The sequence below is a fragment of the Diadema antillarum genome, unplaced genomic scaffold (genome assembly GCF_040938485.1).
Source record: "Diadema antillarum isolate AM-2024a unplaced genomic scaffold, OU_Dant_1.0 seq00000445_RagTag, whole genome shotgun sequence".
Classification (NCBI taxonomy): domain Eukaryota; kingdom Metazoa; phylum Echinodermata; class Echinoidea; order Diadematoida; family Diadematidae; genus Diadema; species Diadema antillarum.
The window spans coordinates 319,528-338,146 of NW_027271419.1; the positions used below are offsets into that span (position 1 = coordinate 319,528).

General features: G+C 42.5%; 1 protein-coding gene across 1 annotated transcript; it reads left to right on the plus strand.

Moving 5' to 3' along the window:
* Window positions 1–2,985: 2,985 nt before the first annotated feature.
* On the plus strand, window positions 2,986–17,778 carry LOC139732728 (uncharacterized). The gene is made up of 7 exons (XM_071643579.1): window positions 2,986–3,109; window positions 5,578–6,594; window positions 7,609–7,747; window positions 8,348–8,512; window positions 10,136–10,287; window positions 14,768–14,874; window positions 16,762–17,778. Exons 1-7 carry the CDS (start codon window positions 2,986–2,988, stop codon window positions 16,978–16,980), a joined length of 1,923 nt encoding a protein of 640 aa, XP_071499680.1. The 3' UTR covers window positions 16,981–17,778.
* Window positions 17,779–18,619: the final 841 nt, after the last annotated feature.

Sequence of the window (18,619 nt, forward strand, 5' to 3'; positions counted from 1 at the left end):
ATCTGGTAAATTTATAGATTGTATCACCTACGAATTCCTCTTGAAAATTAATAATCGGGGACCCTTAGCAATGAGTTGTCATGATAGAGTGGCTGATATAATTGCTAAAAAACCTAGAAAATTACACCAAGTCAACATAGTACAACTGATTAAACCAACTTATTAAAACGAATACCTAGGCAGAGCAGCTCCTTTGATTGACTATATGTATCTAAACGTCGGTGCTTGTTAAATTTCAGCTGGAAGCACATTAGCTGATGTGTCAGAACATTTACCTGTTTTGTTATGTTGTTGTTGTAGTTGTAGTAGTAGTAGTAGTAGTTGTTGTTGTTGTTGTTGTTTAGGTATTACTTCTCTTCCCCCCCCCCCCCAAAAAAAAAAGAAAAAAAAAAGAAAAAAGACTAACACCTCATACTCAGGGGGGGGGGGAAGAAGTTCCGCGGATATTTAAACTACTCCCTAGTAGCATTAAAGACTGGCTTAGATTTTATCTCATAGGGAAGAATACGGCTGTACTGATGTAAATGATGCATACGATTCTTTTCTATTCATTTCATCTCACCTTTGTGATATTTATCCTTATCATATCTTCTTTATAACGCAAAAGAAAGAGAAAAAAACATTGTGTACAAAAGTCATAGATAACATCTGCAAAAGCAAAATCTATTTCTAACAAGTATGAATTGTATGAGCAGATACCAACTTCAGCTGATAAATCCATTGTAGCAGCACCTTAAAGGGGCTGTACAGTTCTGGTTGAGGTGAAGATTTAGCTCTTAACGTTTTGCAAGATATTCAGTAACCACTCTATGAGATGTCAAAGAGCATGCAATTCTAAGAGGTATCAAAAGTTTATTTGATGAAAATCTGTTTTGAAATGGCTGGGATATCCAAAAACAACGTGAACCAAAGAGATCCTAATAAAAGGCGTGCCCTGTCGCCTTTTATCATGATCACTTTTGTGGATATCTCAGCCATTTGAACACCAATTTTCATCAAATAAACGTTGAATCCTTCTTAAAATTACATGCTCTTTCATATTTCACGAGAGGTTTCTCATTATCTCACTTAGGAATGTCATAAACTTGAATCAGCAAAGGTTCACAGAAAGCAAAGTCAAAGCATTATTTTTCATGGAGATAAGGATGTAAGGAAAACATGGAATCATAAGTATTGAATAACATGGAAGGTGATGCCGATCAATCGTTTGTAGAGAAATTTCGGATTAATCAAAATGGCATTAGTAGGGATTTCACCTCGAGAACAAAATTAAGAGTTTAAATATTGTTATTTCTTTTAAAACTGGAGAAAATTCAACTAAAAAATCAAAATCGTAAGAATCTGCCTCGAAATCGATCAAGATAAATGGTGTTAGGTAATCCCTATGATCGATTCAAATTATTCCACTACGTTCTGTTGTTGTTGTTTTTTAAAAGGTAGAGTGATTATAGATTGTGTTATCTTATATACTAGCCGAATGAGAAGTTATTTTGGTTGGTATAAATATTTGAGGTCAATATAAGAGTACGAAGTAAAATTATAAAATCACGAAGATATCAACATAATATAGATTGGACTCCTGTTATAAGGAAGTCTTCGAGACCAGCAGTTCCCTTTCGTTATATTGAAATTACGTTATAACCGAACAAATAAACAAGAGACAAAAACATAGAGCGGATAATGGTGCGTTGTAACTAGAATTTCCTTACAACCATGTACGTTATAACGAGAGTTCACTGTATTCATTTTCATCAACTCTCCTATTATGATGCCTCCTTTAATTTCATTCGATATGATGTTTACGAAACGTATCTATAACTTATAACTTTATGTTGTCTGTGAAACGTTCACATCTCTGCTCAAGTAGTATATACATTATTACAATTACATTATTTTTTCATCCTGTTGTATACTTTAACGAAAATAATATCGACGGCATCACTGACTTATCTAAGTCCGCTCTTCTTTTGGATTCAGTGTCTTGATGAATAAGAACCGACTCCTTCTCCTCTTTCGCCTTGTCGAACATCGTCAAAAATCTTTTTTTTTTTTAAAGTTCCCGGTGGAAGAAAAGAACAGTATGTCCTCCCCCCCCCCCTTCCAAAAAGGACTTTCATTGACAACTCTCAAAATAGCTGCACTATCTAGATATTATTTTAGGATATGAAAGTATAATTTGTTACCTACATCTTGCAAAAAAAAAACAAAAACAAAAACATTCAATTTGGTGCAGCGGTCACAGAAAAATGTGGATCTTTGCAAAGCATGTCATGGATCAGTTTCTTCCAGGTTTAGCCCTTGGATGCTCTTGGCATCCATATGAATGAAAATATTTTGCTCGCAACTGGCAAGACAACTACATGTAACAAATTAATTCAAATTATGTGCATTACATTATATTTATATGTGAATATACGAATATTTGAATATGTAAATATTTATTGTTCATGATCATCTTAAGGAAAAAAAGCACAAAAAAAGAAAGAAAGAAAGAAAGAAAGAAAGCCAAAAAAAAAAAGGAAGAGCTTAATCCAGTCTTCCCTGAGTTAATAATTTAACATCCTTCAAAAAAAAAGTTATTTTCACTCAGAAATCTGCTTCCTTTAAGATGTAATAAATCATTCTTCTTGTTGTTTTAAAGAAAGAAAGAAGAGAGAGAAAAAATGGGGCCCTATACAAATAATCTATTGTTTACTCGCAGAGTAAACAAATTGAACAATATAATCGCACAGTCAACATAGCACAGTCGCAAAGTCAGCAGTTTCCACTCTTAACTTATAGGCTACTAGCTGTGACTACAGAAAAGCGAGTGCTCAGCGAGCGTCGTGTGTCACTGAGGTGCGAATGTGGTGTTCAGTGCATTACATGTAGTTGCTTTGTGATTCCCCGGGCCACCAAATAGAAACGATTTTGTACCTTGGTGAATTATCGATGCTTCCATCTAGAAATTAAAGAGGGCCTACTGCTGAAAGCATTGTATCAAATATGGCGCTCCTGAATCTTCACTCGAAGTTGTCGCTGTTGTCGACAATCTGTCTGGTCGTGGCGGTGCTACTTGCCCGGGAAGCTAGTCTGGCGGAGTCTGTGAGAATTGCACGCATCATTTTCGGTGAGTTTCAGAGTACACGCGTGTATGTCCCCTAAATGCTAAATGTAACATCGGCTCTAAAGGCCTACATCTTATCCTTAAATGATTTATCAAATCCACCGTATACGTACGGTTTAACGTTCAATATAATATCTACCCTCCGTTATCACATTTTAATCCTAAATGTAATATTTAGCATTTTAATAGTACCCCCTCCCCAATTGTAATATTCACACTAAATCTAATCCCCCAATCCCATCCCCAGATATCCCAAAGATTTCACGGAATTCTTGTGGTCCATTCCATCTACTACTCGGTATTGTGTTTCATTGATGCACCTAAAATTCAATAATGAAAAGATGAAAAGACGTATATATCTGCCCCAAAACAGATCACTGACCGACATTTCAGCCCCAATTTTGGCAAGTTGATTAATACTAACTGCATTCAGAAAATCCCCTTAGAAGCTAGCAGGTCTTGTGTATTCTTTACTCTAGCCCCCTGGCTCATTTTGTGTCATTGTTTTGAGACATAATATGTGGCACTTTTTACCCTGCACGTGCGGTCATATGTCGTGTGGTCCTTACATTTACAGTTTTTGCAACCACCTTGCGTTTTTCAGCTGTTCCTCACTTCCTGTCCGTTCCTGCTCCGTCTTACCTCCGAACCTTGCTATCTGGGCGATTTTTGCTTGTACGGCTTGTGAACGTTCTGACTTTGACTTTCATGTTCTGGGGACCGTTTCATGAAACTTTTTGTCAGTGATTTACACCGACAACTGTTAAAAGCTACTGAAATCCTTGCGTCAGATTGGCTGAGAGCAAATTTGTCGGTGAAAACCTCCGACGAACTCGTTGATGAAACGCCCCCCAGGAGTCATTGCTTTCAAATCGTATTCTTCTGTCGTATGATGCAATACAACGGGGTGGGTGAGAGGTTACAGAGTTATAGGTTGATATCTAAGCTGCGGATCCATGCAGTTAGGGGGGGGGGGAGGCATTTCATGAAGCGTTTTGGTCGGATATTAATTTTCTCTGACAAACTGTTACAAGCTACTGAAATCCTTGCATCTGATCGGCTGAGAGCAAATTTGTCCGACAACTTCGTCGGACAAAACATTTGTGTAGACGGTGGCCTGTCCTTGCATGGAGGGTTCGGATGCGGTTTAGGGTGAGCGTGAACCTGTACTTAGGTCCATGGGGTGAGCCACTGTTTCCGAGGGAGGTTGAACTCCTCTAGCTTTGCTGTCGGGTCAGTGATTGTGTTGCGCGTGACTTGAGTTGTGTTGGAGACAGAATCAGACCAGCATCTGCGCCATATACTTTTGGGGTCAAAGTGTTCCAGTGATGAAGGGACATCCAGACTGGCTGGAGTCTTATTGCGCATCTGCGATGCATCTGCTGCGGGGAACACTTTCTGAAGGGTCAGATCGGGTTCAAGTAATTATCGCTCGCGTGTCCCGGGGTTAATACACGCTTCAACAACCTGGTGACGAATCATTATTTCATCTTTCAGCTAGGTTCCCGAATGCACAGTGTTTGACCAGCTCCTCTACGGCGGTATAACATAATTGCAAACAGTCTCATCAGCCGTCTCCTTTCGTCATGTGATTCTATATCTCTCGGCGACCACTTAATGCAAGGGAACAAAATAGGCTTCAATCGTTGCTAACGTCATCTGATATGCGTTTCCAGTATCAGGGCGCAACTGCGAGGATGTCATTGTACCAGTGTTCATGAGGAGTAGAAAATTCTCTGTCCCTTTGCTCCCAAGCAATGTAACAGAAGCGCCTTTTTCCTCTCAGGCTAGAATGTATCGCCCCGTTAAGCCAGTAAAGTTTTCAAATTGCTCCTTCTATAATGGCCATGGAGTTGGTGGTTGACCGGGTTTTTGTAAGAAAAAAGGAGGATGGAGGCATCAAAGATAATTAATTGGTTGAGACAGGACCACCAAGGAACGAAATTCAACAGACATGAAGGGGACAGTTTCATCCTTGTCGGCAGAAATTATGTTGTACTATGAGGTCCATGAACAAAAAATATGGCGACTGACAAAATAAGGGAGGAACGGGACTGAACTGTGGTTGTCTTCGATGTTTATTACCGATTGTGTCATGAGTGGAATGTACCTATGTAATGAGCATACATTTTCTAAAGACGATTGTTGGAATGCCTTCGGAATACGGTGAGGCTGTTTGCATAATTACATGAAGAATTTACCAATAGCATGTAGCTGTATTGGACGTCAGAAAATATGATTCTAGTCGTCTAGACACAATTTGAATGCCTACACCCAATGTCCTTAGAATATATTGACACAAATAATGAGAACTCCTCGATTAGCAACTGTATTTCCTGTAGGCGTATGAGGGGTAGATCGATGAATCTTACAAGAAAATCGACTTAACTAATGAAACTGTTCATTTGACTGTTATTCCATCAGTATTTTGCTCTCTCTCTCTCTCTCTCTCTCTTTCTCGCTCTTTTCAGGGCTCATTGCTGTTGTGGCTCTCTGCCTGTCTCTGCTATTTTTGAGTCTCCTTGCTCTTGGCCCTGCGCCCAATGACGGGATAAAGTCCATCCTGCGTTGCTTCTTATCGTCCACGGTGGCGCTCTTGCGAGGGAAGATCGCCCTCTATCGTCTGGAGAAACACTGGAGGAATCCTCGCCGAGCCCAGGATCGTCTCCTCAGACACATTCTCCTTGAGAATGGCGACACGGAGTACGGCCGACGATACCGACTTCGAGACATCAAGGACAGAGAAGAGTTCAGGGCTCGCCATCCACTCACAACATACGAGCACTATCGTCCTTTCGTCGAACGGGAGATGAACGGAGAAAGAAATGTTATGACCCGGAAATTTCATTCCAGTTACGTCAGTACTTCCGGTACGACTGGTCGTAGCAAGATGATCCCTCAGACAGATAGACTCAAAATTATAATAGACTATCTCGATCTTCTTTACGCCATCGTTCGAATGAAATTTCCTCATACGGGTATAGTTCAAAAGCAACTTTTTGTCTACATAGCCCCTGTAGTTTCTAGAACTAAAAATGGCGGGCTTGTCGAGAGTGCCCTGACTATAGGAGATGACACAAGGTTGTATTACACCACACCTCCGGCTGGTTTTCGCATCAATTCCTACGAGGTTGCGAATTACATCCATCTCCTTTTTGCCCTGCGTGACAGGAATATCGGCTCTATATGCGTCTTCTTTCTGAGCACGCTCGAGAGCATGATGAAACAACTCGAACAGTGGTGGGAAGACATCGTCCACGATATCGAGTACGGAACCATCAGTGAGCGACTCGATCTCCCAGACGACGTACGTTCGGCACTGACAAGTGAACTTCGAGACGGCGACCGGCAAAGGGCGCTGGAATTACGTCAACATTTTGTGGTCGGACTGGACAACATTTTTCCAAGGGTTTGGCCAAAGCTGAGAGTCATCTTGTCCGTGGACAGCACTGGAATCTGGCCCCAAATAAGAGAGAAATACGCAAGAGGTACGGGGTTCTTAAGCACACACACACACACTCACATTTTGTAACGCCAGATCACAAATATCTTTGTGTATTGCGCAATGCGCGCACACAATTTATTCTACGCTGCTTTCCTATAAAGCATTATATAACACCTTCATATATCCTTGTATCTATTGATTAGTAGTTTGATACTGATTATTTTGCCCAATTTTACTGTTACGTCATCATTTGTGTAATTGTGGATCCACTGGATCCATGGATTTATTTCAGTTGAGTCACAATCCCCGACACGATATTGCAGTGTGTGACATATCGTAGAATCAAAGCATTGTGTTACTAGACCTAAGGGAATCTTGAGAAACGAAGTTTTTTTTCAGTCGTTGTAAAATGCCCATCGTTATTTTTTTTTTATCCTAGTCAGTATTTCTAAGTCCTTTTGACAGTAAAATCCCTAAGAGCTTTTTATATCGTTGACATGTATAAGAAACAGCAAAGGATCAGGGATCTATTCCTGACGAATGCCGCACACAATTATAGATTTCTGGGATGTGAAGAAGATTTGAATATCACATAATACCTTCTGCTGGATAAGTAATCAATATCCATGAAAATTTAAAACCGCTTACGTTATATCTTTTCAACATGTAGTCAAAATGAATCATGACCTATTGTGGCAATCGATTCCAAAAGATCCATATATTCCAATAACATCTTCATTAATTGCAAATAATTCAGTAATTTTATCTAATAATTATTGCCAGGTCGGTGGAATATCCCTTCTAAAAAAAAGATATGAGTTGATCATTCATATCAACTATGTAAACTGAAAAATTTATAAAAGTGACCAAAATTTAAGAATAATTCGTCAAGGGTATCTCGAGAGATATTAATGGAGTGGTAACACTTAGTCACTGGATTTAAGCACTGGACGGAATATCTTGTTGAAAAGCCGAAAGCACTGTCGCCTATTTCACATGTCACAGTGCTCCCTGGGTTTGTAGCTTGAAATAAACTCTATATACATATTACCTCCAGGTATCACCTTGGTTTCCAGTGGCTACGGATGTTCAGAGGGGCTTCTAATGGGGATCTCCATTTGGGCGTGGGACAAACAACAGGATTTGCTCTTTTTTCCTACTATAAACTTTTTCGAGTTTATCAGGCTGCAGAACACGTAAGTTTGTATCACCTGCTGCTCTATGAGTACATCGCATGTGGCAGTTGATCAAACAGTATGAGCTTTGCTAACATCGAGTTAAAGTTAGTTAAAGTAGAGAAAGTCTGGCTGCGGGCTGCTGTAATATTTCGCCGATTATGACATTTCACTGCCGAAAGATGGTATCAGAATTCACTGTAATTACTTCATAGTAATCAGGTGCAAAAACTACAGAATGACAATGCGACGAATTAAAGTGACGAGAACACAAGCGAAGGGATAATTGGAATATCATTGTAGTTATGGATGGCAATAGGATAGAATCTGGGTACGTTCGTTGATGTAATGCGTAAAATACTTCCCCTGTTCACGTACATTCCTTTATTTTTCATCGAGAAAAAAAAAATCCTGTACTGATTTCCTCGAGAAATAATTGAAACTAAACTGACATCAATTATATGTTGATTGGCTGATTGAGGCTTCACGATTGCGATGCTTCATTTCGAATTGACGAGATGAAAACTGAATGTCTACTGAAGCTTAGATGAGGATTTTAGTTTCGTGGAAAATGACTACGTATGATTGTTTTATGTGCTGTTTTTCTTCTACTTAAATCAGTCATGAGAGTCAGCCTGAAACGCTGTTCCTCGACGAGCTCGAGATCGGCCAGGAGTACGAGGTCGTGATTACCCAGGCCTGTGGACTCTATCGATACAGACTGGGAGACATCATTCGAGTCACTGGTTTCCACGACAACTGTCCTTCATTTCAGTTCTTGTACCGGTCAGTGCAAACATTTATGTAGCCTTTGTCACTGTGTGACATGCGCGACGCGTCGCACATTTCAAACCGTCGCGACGGTTTGCAAGATCGAAATCTTTTACCTTCAACTGTTTTACCACTTGCACATAAACCAGAACGCACTAAACGGTCATCCTATAAACAAGATCCCTCAAGGCCGTGATTTTCCAGCACGCAGGAGAATTTTCCGCAGGTTGACAAGGATGCTTGCGAGTTTTGCACTTGTTTCTTACCACTAGACGCGTGCTACTTACCTTCTACTTGCGTGTATTCCGTGTGACCTGCGTGAGAGCTTTGAAACCGATCCGTTTTCTGTTAGGAGTGACTTATAGATACTCAGAAGTACCTGCGTTGGAGTTGCCTGGGAGGTGCTGCCGGTAAGAGTCTCCTACTGGTGTTCTGCGTGTACCTCTGCGAGCGAACTCCCACGACTCGCTAGGAACACAGTACAAGTTTTGAGCATGGTCAAAGCCTTTTCACACCGTATCTGGGAAGTTTTGCGGCTTGACTTGCGGGGAAACATATTTGCTACCCGGAGCTCTCCGCACCTGACAGTACCTAGCGCGTATCTTGCTTGTAGTTGCCCGGAGATGCACACGCAAGTCCGATTTAACCGCAGCCCAGTTTTGAGCATGACCAAAACTTTTTCCGGGTGAGTCGCGGGGATGGTGGAGAGGTCCACGCAGAACGCCAGTAGGAGGTCCTAGCGGCATCACTTCGCAGACAACTCCCACGCAGGTACATTGTACTTCGCAGTCCCCGTATGCAGCCAATATAATGACATTCTGTGGGACTTTTGCCATTCCTTCAGAGGAATTCCTTCACTGAGTTGTCAGCCCTAACGCACCTGGCACACAGGTCACACAGTATACCCGCAAGTAGTATTTAAGTAGAACGCGTCCAGCAAGTAAGACACATGCACCGACTCGCCAAAATCCTTGTCTGCCGTCAGAAATTGACCGGTGTGCTGAAAAATCCCTACACGCAACAAGCCCGCGTAGCTTGCCCGGAGAGGTGTGACAGGGCCTAAACATGGTTGCCGGTTAAAAGATTTGCGTGCGCACCTTGGGCGACTACGGGTGAGATACGTACCAGGTGCTGTCATCTGCGGGTCATCTGCGGGGACCTCCGGGTTGTAAAAATTGTTCTTTGCAAGTCGCACGCAAGCCTTGCCCGGAAAGGTGTGACACTGCCTCATGTGCATTCTCGACACAAGCGGTTACATGAAAGCTTTGATTTCAGCTTTGCGATATATTTCATGGTTAAATCAAAGTTGTTGATGAAATTGTTTGTCTGCTTGTTTGTTTTTTTTTAGGTTTAATTCAGTGTTTTTGTGCTAGTGTGAGCTTGTCTGTGATCTTTATCGTGTTTTCGTTCAATAGCACATTCTGGCAAATTACAATCGTATTAGATGAGTATTGTAAATATGAATTCGGACATGCTCATGATTACAGTATATAGTGCCGAGAAAATTTGATTATCTGCGACGTACATCTACAGCCAAGGAACAAATACAGTAGCTTTACCCAGAGCTATGACCGTGATGTACCATTCTCATATCGACTTGACCCTTTCTCTGTTACTTTCACTTTGTGCCATTTTCAGTCTTGGCCTGATGTTGAATTTACGATACGAGAAGATAGACCAGGGCGTCGCACTCCAGGCAATTCAGGCCGCCGTGAAGCGCTGGCCGGACCGGGTCAAACTGACTGAGTTTGCTGCCGCCGAAAGTACCTTGCTTTCAGAAACATGCGCTGGTGAGTATGCAAAGAATACACCAAGTTGCACTAAAACTGATTTATAGGGATATTGCATGTCCTAATGAGTCGAATCAGTTGGTGATAACTGTAGAATGCTATTGATAAACCATTTAAAAACGAGAGCTGCATTTAAGCGTGGGTCAAGGCGACAAAACTCTGATTAATGATAAATCATGACTGGATTGTGACGAGTCCTGTATCTAACGCACTGCATGGAAAAAGGCACCTTAATTCAGTTTTCTGCTCCTCCCTTTCTGATCCCCTCCCCTCTCCCCTTCTTTCCCCTTATTTCCCCTCCCGGCCCTCCTTCCCCTTTCCCACTCTCCATTCCACTCCCCTCTCCCTTTACCCATCCATTCCCTCTTTTCTCTTTTCTCACCTCCCCTTCTATCCTTCTCCTTCTCTTTCCTTTCCTTTCTGTCATCCTCTATTTCTTTTTCCATTTCCCTTTCTTATCCTCTCCCTTCCCCTGTCTTTCCCCTTCCACTCTCCTCTCCCTTTCACCTCCTTTCCAACTCCATTTCTCCATTCCCTTTACCATCTTCATTTACCCTGCCTTCCACCTCCCCTTTCCTCACACCCTTTGCCATAGGACATAACTCATATTTTTAAAGCATATCAGTAACCAGTGGTTTAGTTTCTTTCTTTGCTATGGAACCTTTGAAAATACTGGACTTACTGGTTCAGTGACCTTAAATTAACATAGCAGATGAATGATTTTCATCGTGCTTCAAGATTCTTCTGTTGTATATTGCGAAACAAATCTGAGGGGGGTCATGCTTGCCTCATAGGTTTATATCCAAGCTGCTGATCCAGTTCAGTTGAGCATCATTTAGTTTGCCAAGCTCTGTAAGGCCTCCTGGAAACTTTTAAGGGTGGCAGTCCTCCACGATATGACGCAGGGTTTGGTCGGGATGGCGGCATTCACACGTCTGAGAGTTATCTGTTGTTAACTTGGAGGGTTCGCTGATGCGGTTTAGCAGGGTAAGCAACTGTTTCCGAAGAAGGTTAAAACTGTCATGATATGACATATTTTGTATTTGTCACGTAATAATTTGTCTCATTGTACTACTGGTTATTGTGTAGCTCATGTAAGAAATTGATGTTATGGCAATGGTTACAAAAGAAGTGCAGCTTTAAAGACAAAAGCTTGCATCAAAATAACCATATAAGGAGATGTTGCGATGCACAATCAAAGTAAAAGAGAGTGATTTGGAATTAAATGTTTTAGGGATGAGTAAACCCTACATGACGTCAAAATACGAGGAAAGGGTATCCCTGGTAGTATGCCTCATACTATCTGGTATGTGGACGTCATTCACGACGTCAAACACAAGTTTCTAGCTAGGTCAAAACAGGACCACTTCAAAGAATTTTGGTTTCCGTGGACAGGAAGTGATGACGTCAAGCAGAGGCTTGACCAATGCAAAATGAGATACTCAGGAAAGTTTTGACAGACAGAAAACGCCAACCAATAAGAAAAGGGGGCAGGACTTCTATGAAAACTTTCTAGGAAGTCACTTGACTTCATTTAATTAATTTTACATGGAGACCTATGGTCCAACAAATGTATAAATATGCAGTGTTTGGGCACAAAATTCAGATGCCACATTATTTGCGGAACACTCAGGACCAGGCTACGGTACTTCGAGATTGCGAAGTTAGAGTAGCAGAGTGTTATTTGGAATCAGTGTGATTCAGGGATTGTTGCATTTCGGCTGGGACAGCCTGACCATCCAGCAGAGAATCTAGGAGGATTCGAGTGTAAACACCAACAACTGTTGTAAGTACACGATCATTTAATTGAAGTTGTTTATGCCTTGTAAGTTCCTATGTAATTCCCGATATTGCATTGTATGTGTGATGGTTGTATGTCAAACCGAATTTTAATTGCATTGTGAAAGAAATAGAGAATTAGAACAACGCTAAGATTTTAATGGGCTGATTAATCACCCCTATTCCACATTGAAAGATAATTATCCATGGTGAAACATTATTATGGAAATTATGTGTGGCTAATCAATGTTGATATGATGGAATATATAATCATATGTTTTGTTTAAGTTATATGAATAAGAATCAGGAATAACTAAAGACCACAAATTATAAGGGAGGTATCATGTTATTAAATTAACAGGGTGTTTAGGGTTCCAGGGAGAGAGCCACCGTTTAGGGTTCCAGCGAGGACCAAGTTTAGGGTTCCAGAGAGGACCAGAAGTAAGGGGAGACGACCCGCTACTTCAGGCAGGGCATCGTCTACAACCTAGAGCAACCAAGCACGGGAGCTTCTAGAATAAACCAACGAGCAGAGCAACCAAGCTCAAGATCAAGTGGAATTGGAAATCTGTATTCAAGTTTGTACCATGTTATTATAATTGTAAACGACCATAATTTGAGACGAGTATAATAAATCTTATTGCTTGTTACATTATAAGAACACTGTGTAATTGGCTACTTATTTCGAGGCACTGTAGTTGCACAAGTTGAAGGAGTTGATTGAGTGAATGGTCTGCTTAACAATCTGCTGCATTTAGAGAAAGTCAGCCTTTGACTATAGAAAAGATCCCAGTCGCAGGGAGGACTTTCGTTCCCCACATTCAGAGGAAAGTCCCCTGTGACAAAAACCTTTTGGTTCTGTTGTCGGGTTAGTGATAGCGTTGCAGCTATAAGTTGGATTGGAGACGGCATCAGACCAGCATAAGTTTTGAAGTCGAAGTTTTCCCGCGACGGAAGGGACATCCACAATACTTTTAGGGATTTCCAAGATTTCATACGCATTGACGGGAGGTCGTTCAGGTACTGTGGATTACATGGTCAGTTTCTAACTGCATTGATGTCACTGGTAAAACTTGCCATCCTTTCTTTCTTGCGTAGGGCGGTGGAATTATATATGCCAAAGGAGATAGCCAGTGAAGGGCGGGCACTTGAGTGTGCCTAAGACTACCTGTATGAATGAGTTCAGGACCGTCGTATCAACACGTTTCATGTGGCAGCTGTTGACACATGATGATGAGCAGTACTCTGCAGTCGAGTAGATGATGGTTATGGTAGCAGTAGGCCTATGAGAAGTAGGGTCTACTTGCTTTTCAATTCCAATTGTTGCTTGTGAATTTCGAGATGATGTAACGTCGTGGTTTCAATCTGTCTGCAACTCTCTTCAGTATGTAAGAGTGCGGTCTAACGTACCTCCAAGGCACTTGGGGAACTATCCTCGTTCTTGACAGGCATTATATACCACCCACATGATTATGAAAAGGAACGGAGCCAACATAGAATCCTGGGGAAGGCCATTGTTCAGCGTCCTAACACAGCTCGTCTGGACACCCACACTGATCTTGAATCTGCGATTTAATTGCTGACGATTACAGACAAGCAGCGCAAATTTGTCTGGCAATTAAGAATCATGGATATTTTCGCAGAAGCAGACCATGCAAGATCCCCTTTTTTGGAAGCTTTGTTGGATGCCGGCTTTGATGCTACTGATTATGGCTATGACTTGGTCAGCACAATTCTTGCCTGGTCTAAAACCTTTCTGTTCCTTCGGCAGGATGGGCTCGTCCAAAGGAGAGTGATTGATAAGGAGGAGTCGTTCAGAAAGTTGTACACAACGGCGAGATAGGTCTGTAGCTGGCAGGGTCTTGCTTGGCGTCATAAAGAAGGAAGCGGTCATTGATAGGCGCCCAATCATCCAGAACTACGCCGTTGCTGTCGTTGGCAGAATAGCCCTGAGAAGAGTGGTGACTGTTGAAATCTCCTGCGTATACCTCTGGGTGTAAGAAAATTGGCAGCACTGGGACAGGTCATGTGCCCCCCCCCCCCATCCCCCTCCCGTTACGTTGATGTCACCAACCCTGACAGATGCGACAAGTACATCAAGAAAGCTAGACTCCTGGGGACAGAAAATCTTCCAGACAATGCCTAAAGTATAGGTAGCAATGTCTTATTTTTCATGGCTAACACACGCAATAAGCTTGAAACCAAGAATGTGTCTGCGATATGCGTCTCTTGGAGGTCGGAGAACATCAACATCAAGATCTTTGACAATTCGAGAAATATTGACATTCTTTGTAGAGACATCCTCCACATTCTGCCGGAGGATAATGTAGGGATTTCCTGACATTACGGGTGTGTTGGCCCTGAGAACGGCCGCTTGAGTTGATGGTCACAGTCGCCATGGCAAGGGTGACATAAGAAAGTAGAATCTAAGTTGTATACTTAGTATGCTTTCTACAGAGAAGAGTACAAAGTTGTATTGCATCGTGTAAGTTGCATCTGCAAACAACAGGGTGGACCACGAGAAGGTTGAAGTCTCCCATTCCGCTTCAAGATGGGATTAATGGAATGGGAACGATGTCATTTCCTTTTTTTTTCTTTGTCCATAAGACATTTAGAAAGCGAGCGTCTCTAGGATGTCGTTTGCCGATACAATGCTTTATATTTTCTGGTTTTCAACGTACTCCTTTTTTCCCTCATTCAGCCTTCGAGAGGAACGAAATTATGCCATACTACTTGCTCTTCGTAGAGTTGGAGTTCACATCTGGAAACGAGTCATGTGAAGAGATCACACAAGAACACAAGGCACTGGTAAATGTCCGCTTAACGTCTTTCTATTATCGACTTTTGTTCCCCTTTTTATAATCAAAGTCAAAATTTCGTTAGTCGCACACCATACCCTAACTTAGCACAAGAGTGGAACTTTCCCCTTTTATACAGTGCTCTCCCATTATAACGAACATGGTTATAACGAAATTCCGGTTACAATGAAGTGAAAATTCAGGCCGCAAAGTATCTGTGTTGGAGTTGCCTGGGAGGTGCTGCCGGTAGGGGTCTCCTACTGGTGTTCTGCGTCCACCTCTGCGGGCGAGCCCCCGCAACTCACTCAGAACAAGTTTTAAGCATGCTCAAAGGCTTGTCATCTGTATCTGGGGTAGTTTTGCGGGTTGACTTACTGGGAAACAAATTTGCTACCCGGAGCTCCCCGCAGTTGATAAGCACCTGGCAGTACCTAGGCGCGTATAAATCATCTCGCCCGTAGTTGCCCGGAGGTGCTCATGCAAGTCCGATATACCCGCAGCCAAGTTTTGAGCATGACCAAATTATTTTTTCCGGGTGATTGCCCGCAGAGGTCCACGCAGAACGCCAGTAGAAGACCCTAATAGCGGCAGCACCTCGCAGGCAACTCCCACGCAGGTACTTCGCAGTCCCCTTATGCAGCCAAGATAATGACATTCTGTGGGACTTCTGCCATTCCTACAGAGGAATTCCTTCACTGAGTTGTCAGCCCCCACGCGCCTGGCACGCAGGTCACACAGAATACTGAATACATGCATTCAGTTTTTACTTGGTTGTTCATTCATTTGAGGCCGTGTCACTCCTTTCCGGGCAAGCCTTGCGTGCGACTTGCAAAGAACAATTTTTACTACCCGGAAGTCCTCGTAGATGAGCCGCACATGACAGTACCTACCACGTATCTCACCCGTAGTCACCAGGAGGTGTGCACGCAAATCATTTCACCTGCAACCAACCTTAGGCCCTGTCACACCTTTCCGGGCAAGCTACGCAGGCTTGTTGCGTGTAGGGATTTTCCAGCATAACGGACAATTTCTGAGGGCGAACAAGGATTTGGGCGAGTCAGTGCATGTGTCTTACTTGCTGGACGCGTTCTACTTAAATTCTACTTGCGGGTATACAGTGATACCTTTGTACCAGTCGCATGGGGGCTGACAACTCAGTGAAGGAATTCCTCTGAAGGAATGGCAAAAGTACCACGGAATGTCATTATCTTGGCTGCATTTGGGGACTGCGAAGTACCTGCGTGGGAGTTGCCTGCGAAGTGAAGCCGCTAAGGGCCTCCTACTGGCGTTCTGCGTGGACCTCTCCGGGCATCCCCGCGACTCACCCGGAAAAAAATTTTGGTCATGCTCAAAAACTTGGCTGAGCACCTCCGGGCAACTACAGGCGAGATACGCGCTAGGTACTGTCAGGTGCGGAGCAACTGCGGAGAGCTCCGGGTAGCAAATTTGTTTCCCCGCAAGTCAAACCGCAAAACTTCCCCGGATACGGTATGACAAGGCCTTGAGCATGCGCAAAACTTGTTCCGAGTGAGTCGTGGGGGTTCGTGAGGTACTCGTCGCAGAACACCAGTAGGAGACCCTTGCCGGCAGCACCTCGCAGGCAACTCCAACGCAAGTACTTCTCAGTACCCATAAGTCGCTCGTAACAGAAAACGGATTGGTTTCAAAGCTCTCACGCAAGTCACACTGAATGCACGCAAGTACAAGCTAAGTAGTACGCGTCTAGTAGGTAAGAAACAAGTGCGAAACTTGCAAACATTCTTGTTCGCCCTCGGAAAATCTTCTGCGTGCTGGAAACTACCTCCTCGCCACAAGTCCGCGTAGCTTGCCCGGAAACGTGTGACACGGCCTTTACAGTTTTATTGGTCTATTCATGTACTGTTTCTTTTACCATCAGCTTGATCGGGAACTGCGCGACCGCAATAGCGACTACGACCGGCTGCGCCGGGAAGGTGCCATTGCGCCCCCTCGAGTTCACATCGTGAAACCTGGAGCGTTCGAGGCACTGAAGGCTCACATTCTGGCCAACACCAGCACAACCGCTAACCAGTACAAAGTACCGCGCAAATTGCGGACCGAAAGCCTGGTCGAGTTTTTACTTCATCAAGTCATGTAATTGTATGGACCACAAGATGGCTCAGATGAATTATGTACCAGCACCTCTCTTATTCTGATGACGATAATATAATAGTAATACGCACCAAATGGGTAGCTGTGACATGGATGGATAACTATGATTATGTTCCCATTAATTAAAGCTCTGTGGACATCAAGAGGTGAATTTTTGTGGTATACAGTATTGTAAGTCGTGTGCATATTTTGGATAGTGATGATGCTGATACTGATACTAATGAATACCACTACTATACCATAAACAGATAACACGCCTTTGTGTGCACATTAACATGATATCTTTTAATTGATAACAAAATCGTATGTGCAGTCAAGTGCATTATTTATTAGAGTGCACTGGCACGCAATCCTTTGAAGAGAAACTATGCTTTGCTTCCCACGAGATATGGTAGCTCAAAGCAAGGAGCTTCAAAGCAGATTCTGATAATCATCCGCTCATGCGGAATCAAACAGAAGCTTTTCAAAACATTTCAAGAGGCATTCCGTCCTTTTGAATTGAAGGTTGACAACAATAAGTCTAATGTGAAAAGCAATTCAAAGGCCGACAACAATATACCCTCACATTTCTCGACATCCCAGCATTTTGATAAACACATTCCATATTTTCTCATGATGGAGAGGGTAAAAAGGGGGATATAAAAATAGATCCAGCATTTCAAGAATGATTGTAATATCTGCCTTGACAACACACTGGAGCTGCATGATTCCATGTGAAATGAATTATAAATATATATATATATATTCTATTTTTCCTATATGAGCATAAAGTTTAAAATGTGGAATATGCTGAAAAGTATGGGTGCACGTCACGAGACCGACACCCACGAGTCATACAGCTCAAAAGTCATACAGCCCACGAGTTATGCAGCTCACGAGTCATACAGCCCATCAGTTCGACACTAAGCTAACAAGTCCATGAGACCGACACATTAAACCCCGTGCTGTATATGTCGAACTCGTGGGCTGTTTTCTCCCAGTGTCGAACTCGTGGGCTTTATTTGTCTATTGTCGAACTCGTGAGCTGTATGACTCATGGACCTTATTTCATTGTCGAACTCGTGGGCTGTATGACTCGTGGATGTCGGGCTAGTGGGAAGACCACAAAATTATCATGTTCTTAACTTGTCTGCTGAGAATAACGAGGGGGGTAAGTTGCCTCAAGCACTGAGTGGCAACTTAACGCTCTTATCATTCTCACCTGACGAACTGTAAACCTCTTGTAGCATACATTTTGACTGGAGAGACTTTAGATATAAATTGAGCGTAAAATGTTTATTTAATTGGATTTGTCTGTTTTCTGATTTGCTTTGATTTGCATGAGGCTAATTTCAGTACTAGCGAATAAAATGTTTGGGTAAGAGGCTACTGTTTGTATCTTTATCTATTTGAATTCAATTGTACGCTATACACAATCGAAGGGGCGTGCCTAACAGGTTAGGCTACTCAATGCAATCATGTACAATGTCATTACAAATATATGTCTTCTAATCTAAAGTAATTACTTTCGTATTCCTAGACAGAACACAACTGTTTCATAACTTCATGCCTTTATTAAATCACGATTACACAGTAAGCGTTTTTTTTTTCATGTTGATCTTGGTTTGAATAGAAACAGGGAAAGA

Coding starts and splice junctions, on each gene's coding strand:
- LOC139732728 (XM_071643579.1), top strand. CDS start 2,986: ATGGCGCTCCTGAATCTTCACTCGAAGTTGTCGCTGTTGTCGACAATC. Junction 6,595..7,608: donor AAGAGAGAAATACGCAAGAG/GTACGGGGTTCT, acceptor TATTACCTCCAG/GTATCACCTTGGTTTCCAGT. Junction 7,748..8,347: donor TTTATCAGGCTGCAGAACAC/GTAAGTTTGTAT, acceptor TACTTAAATCAG/TCATGAGAGTCAGCCTGAAA.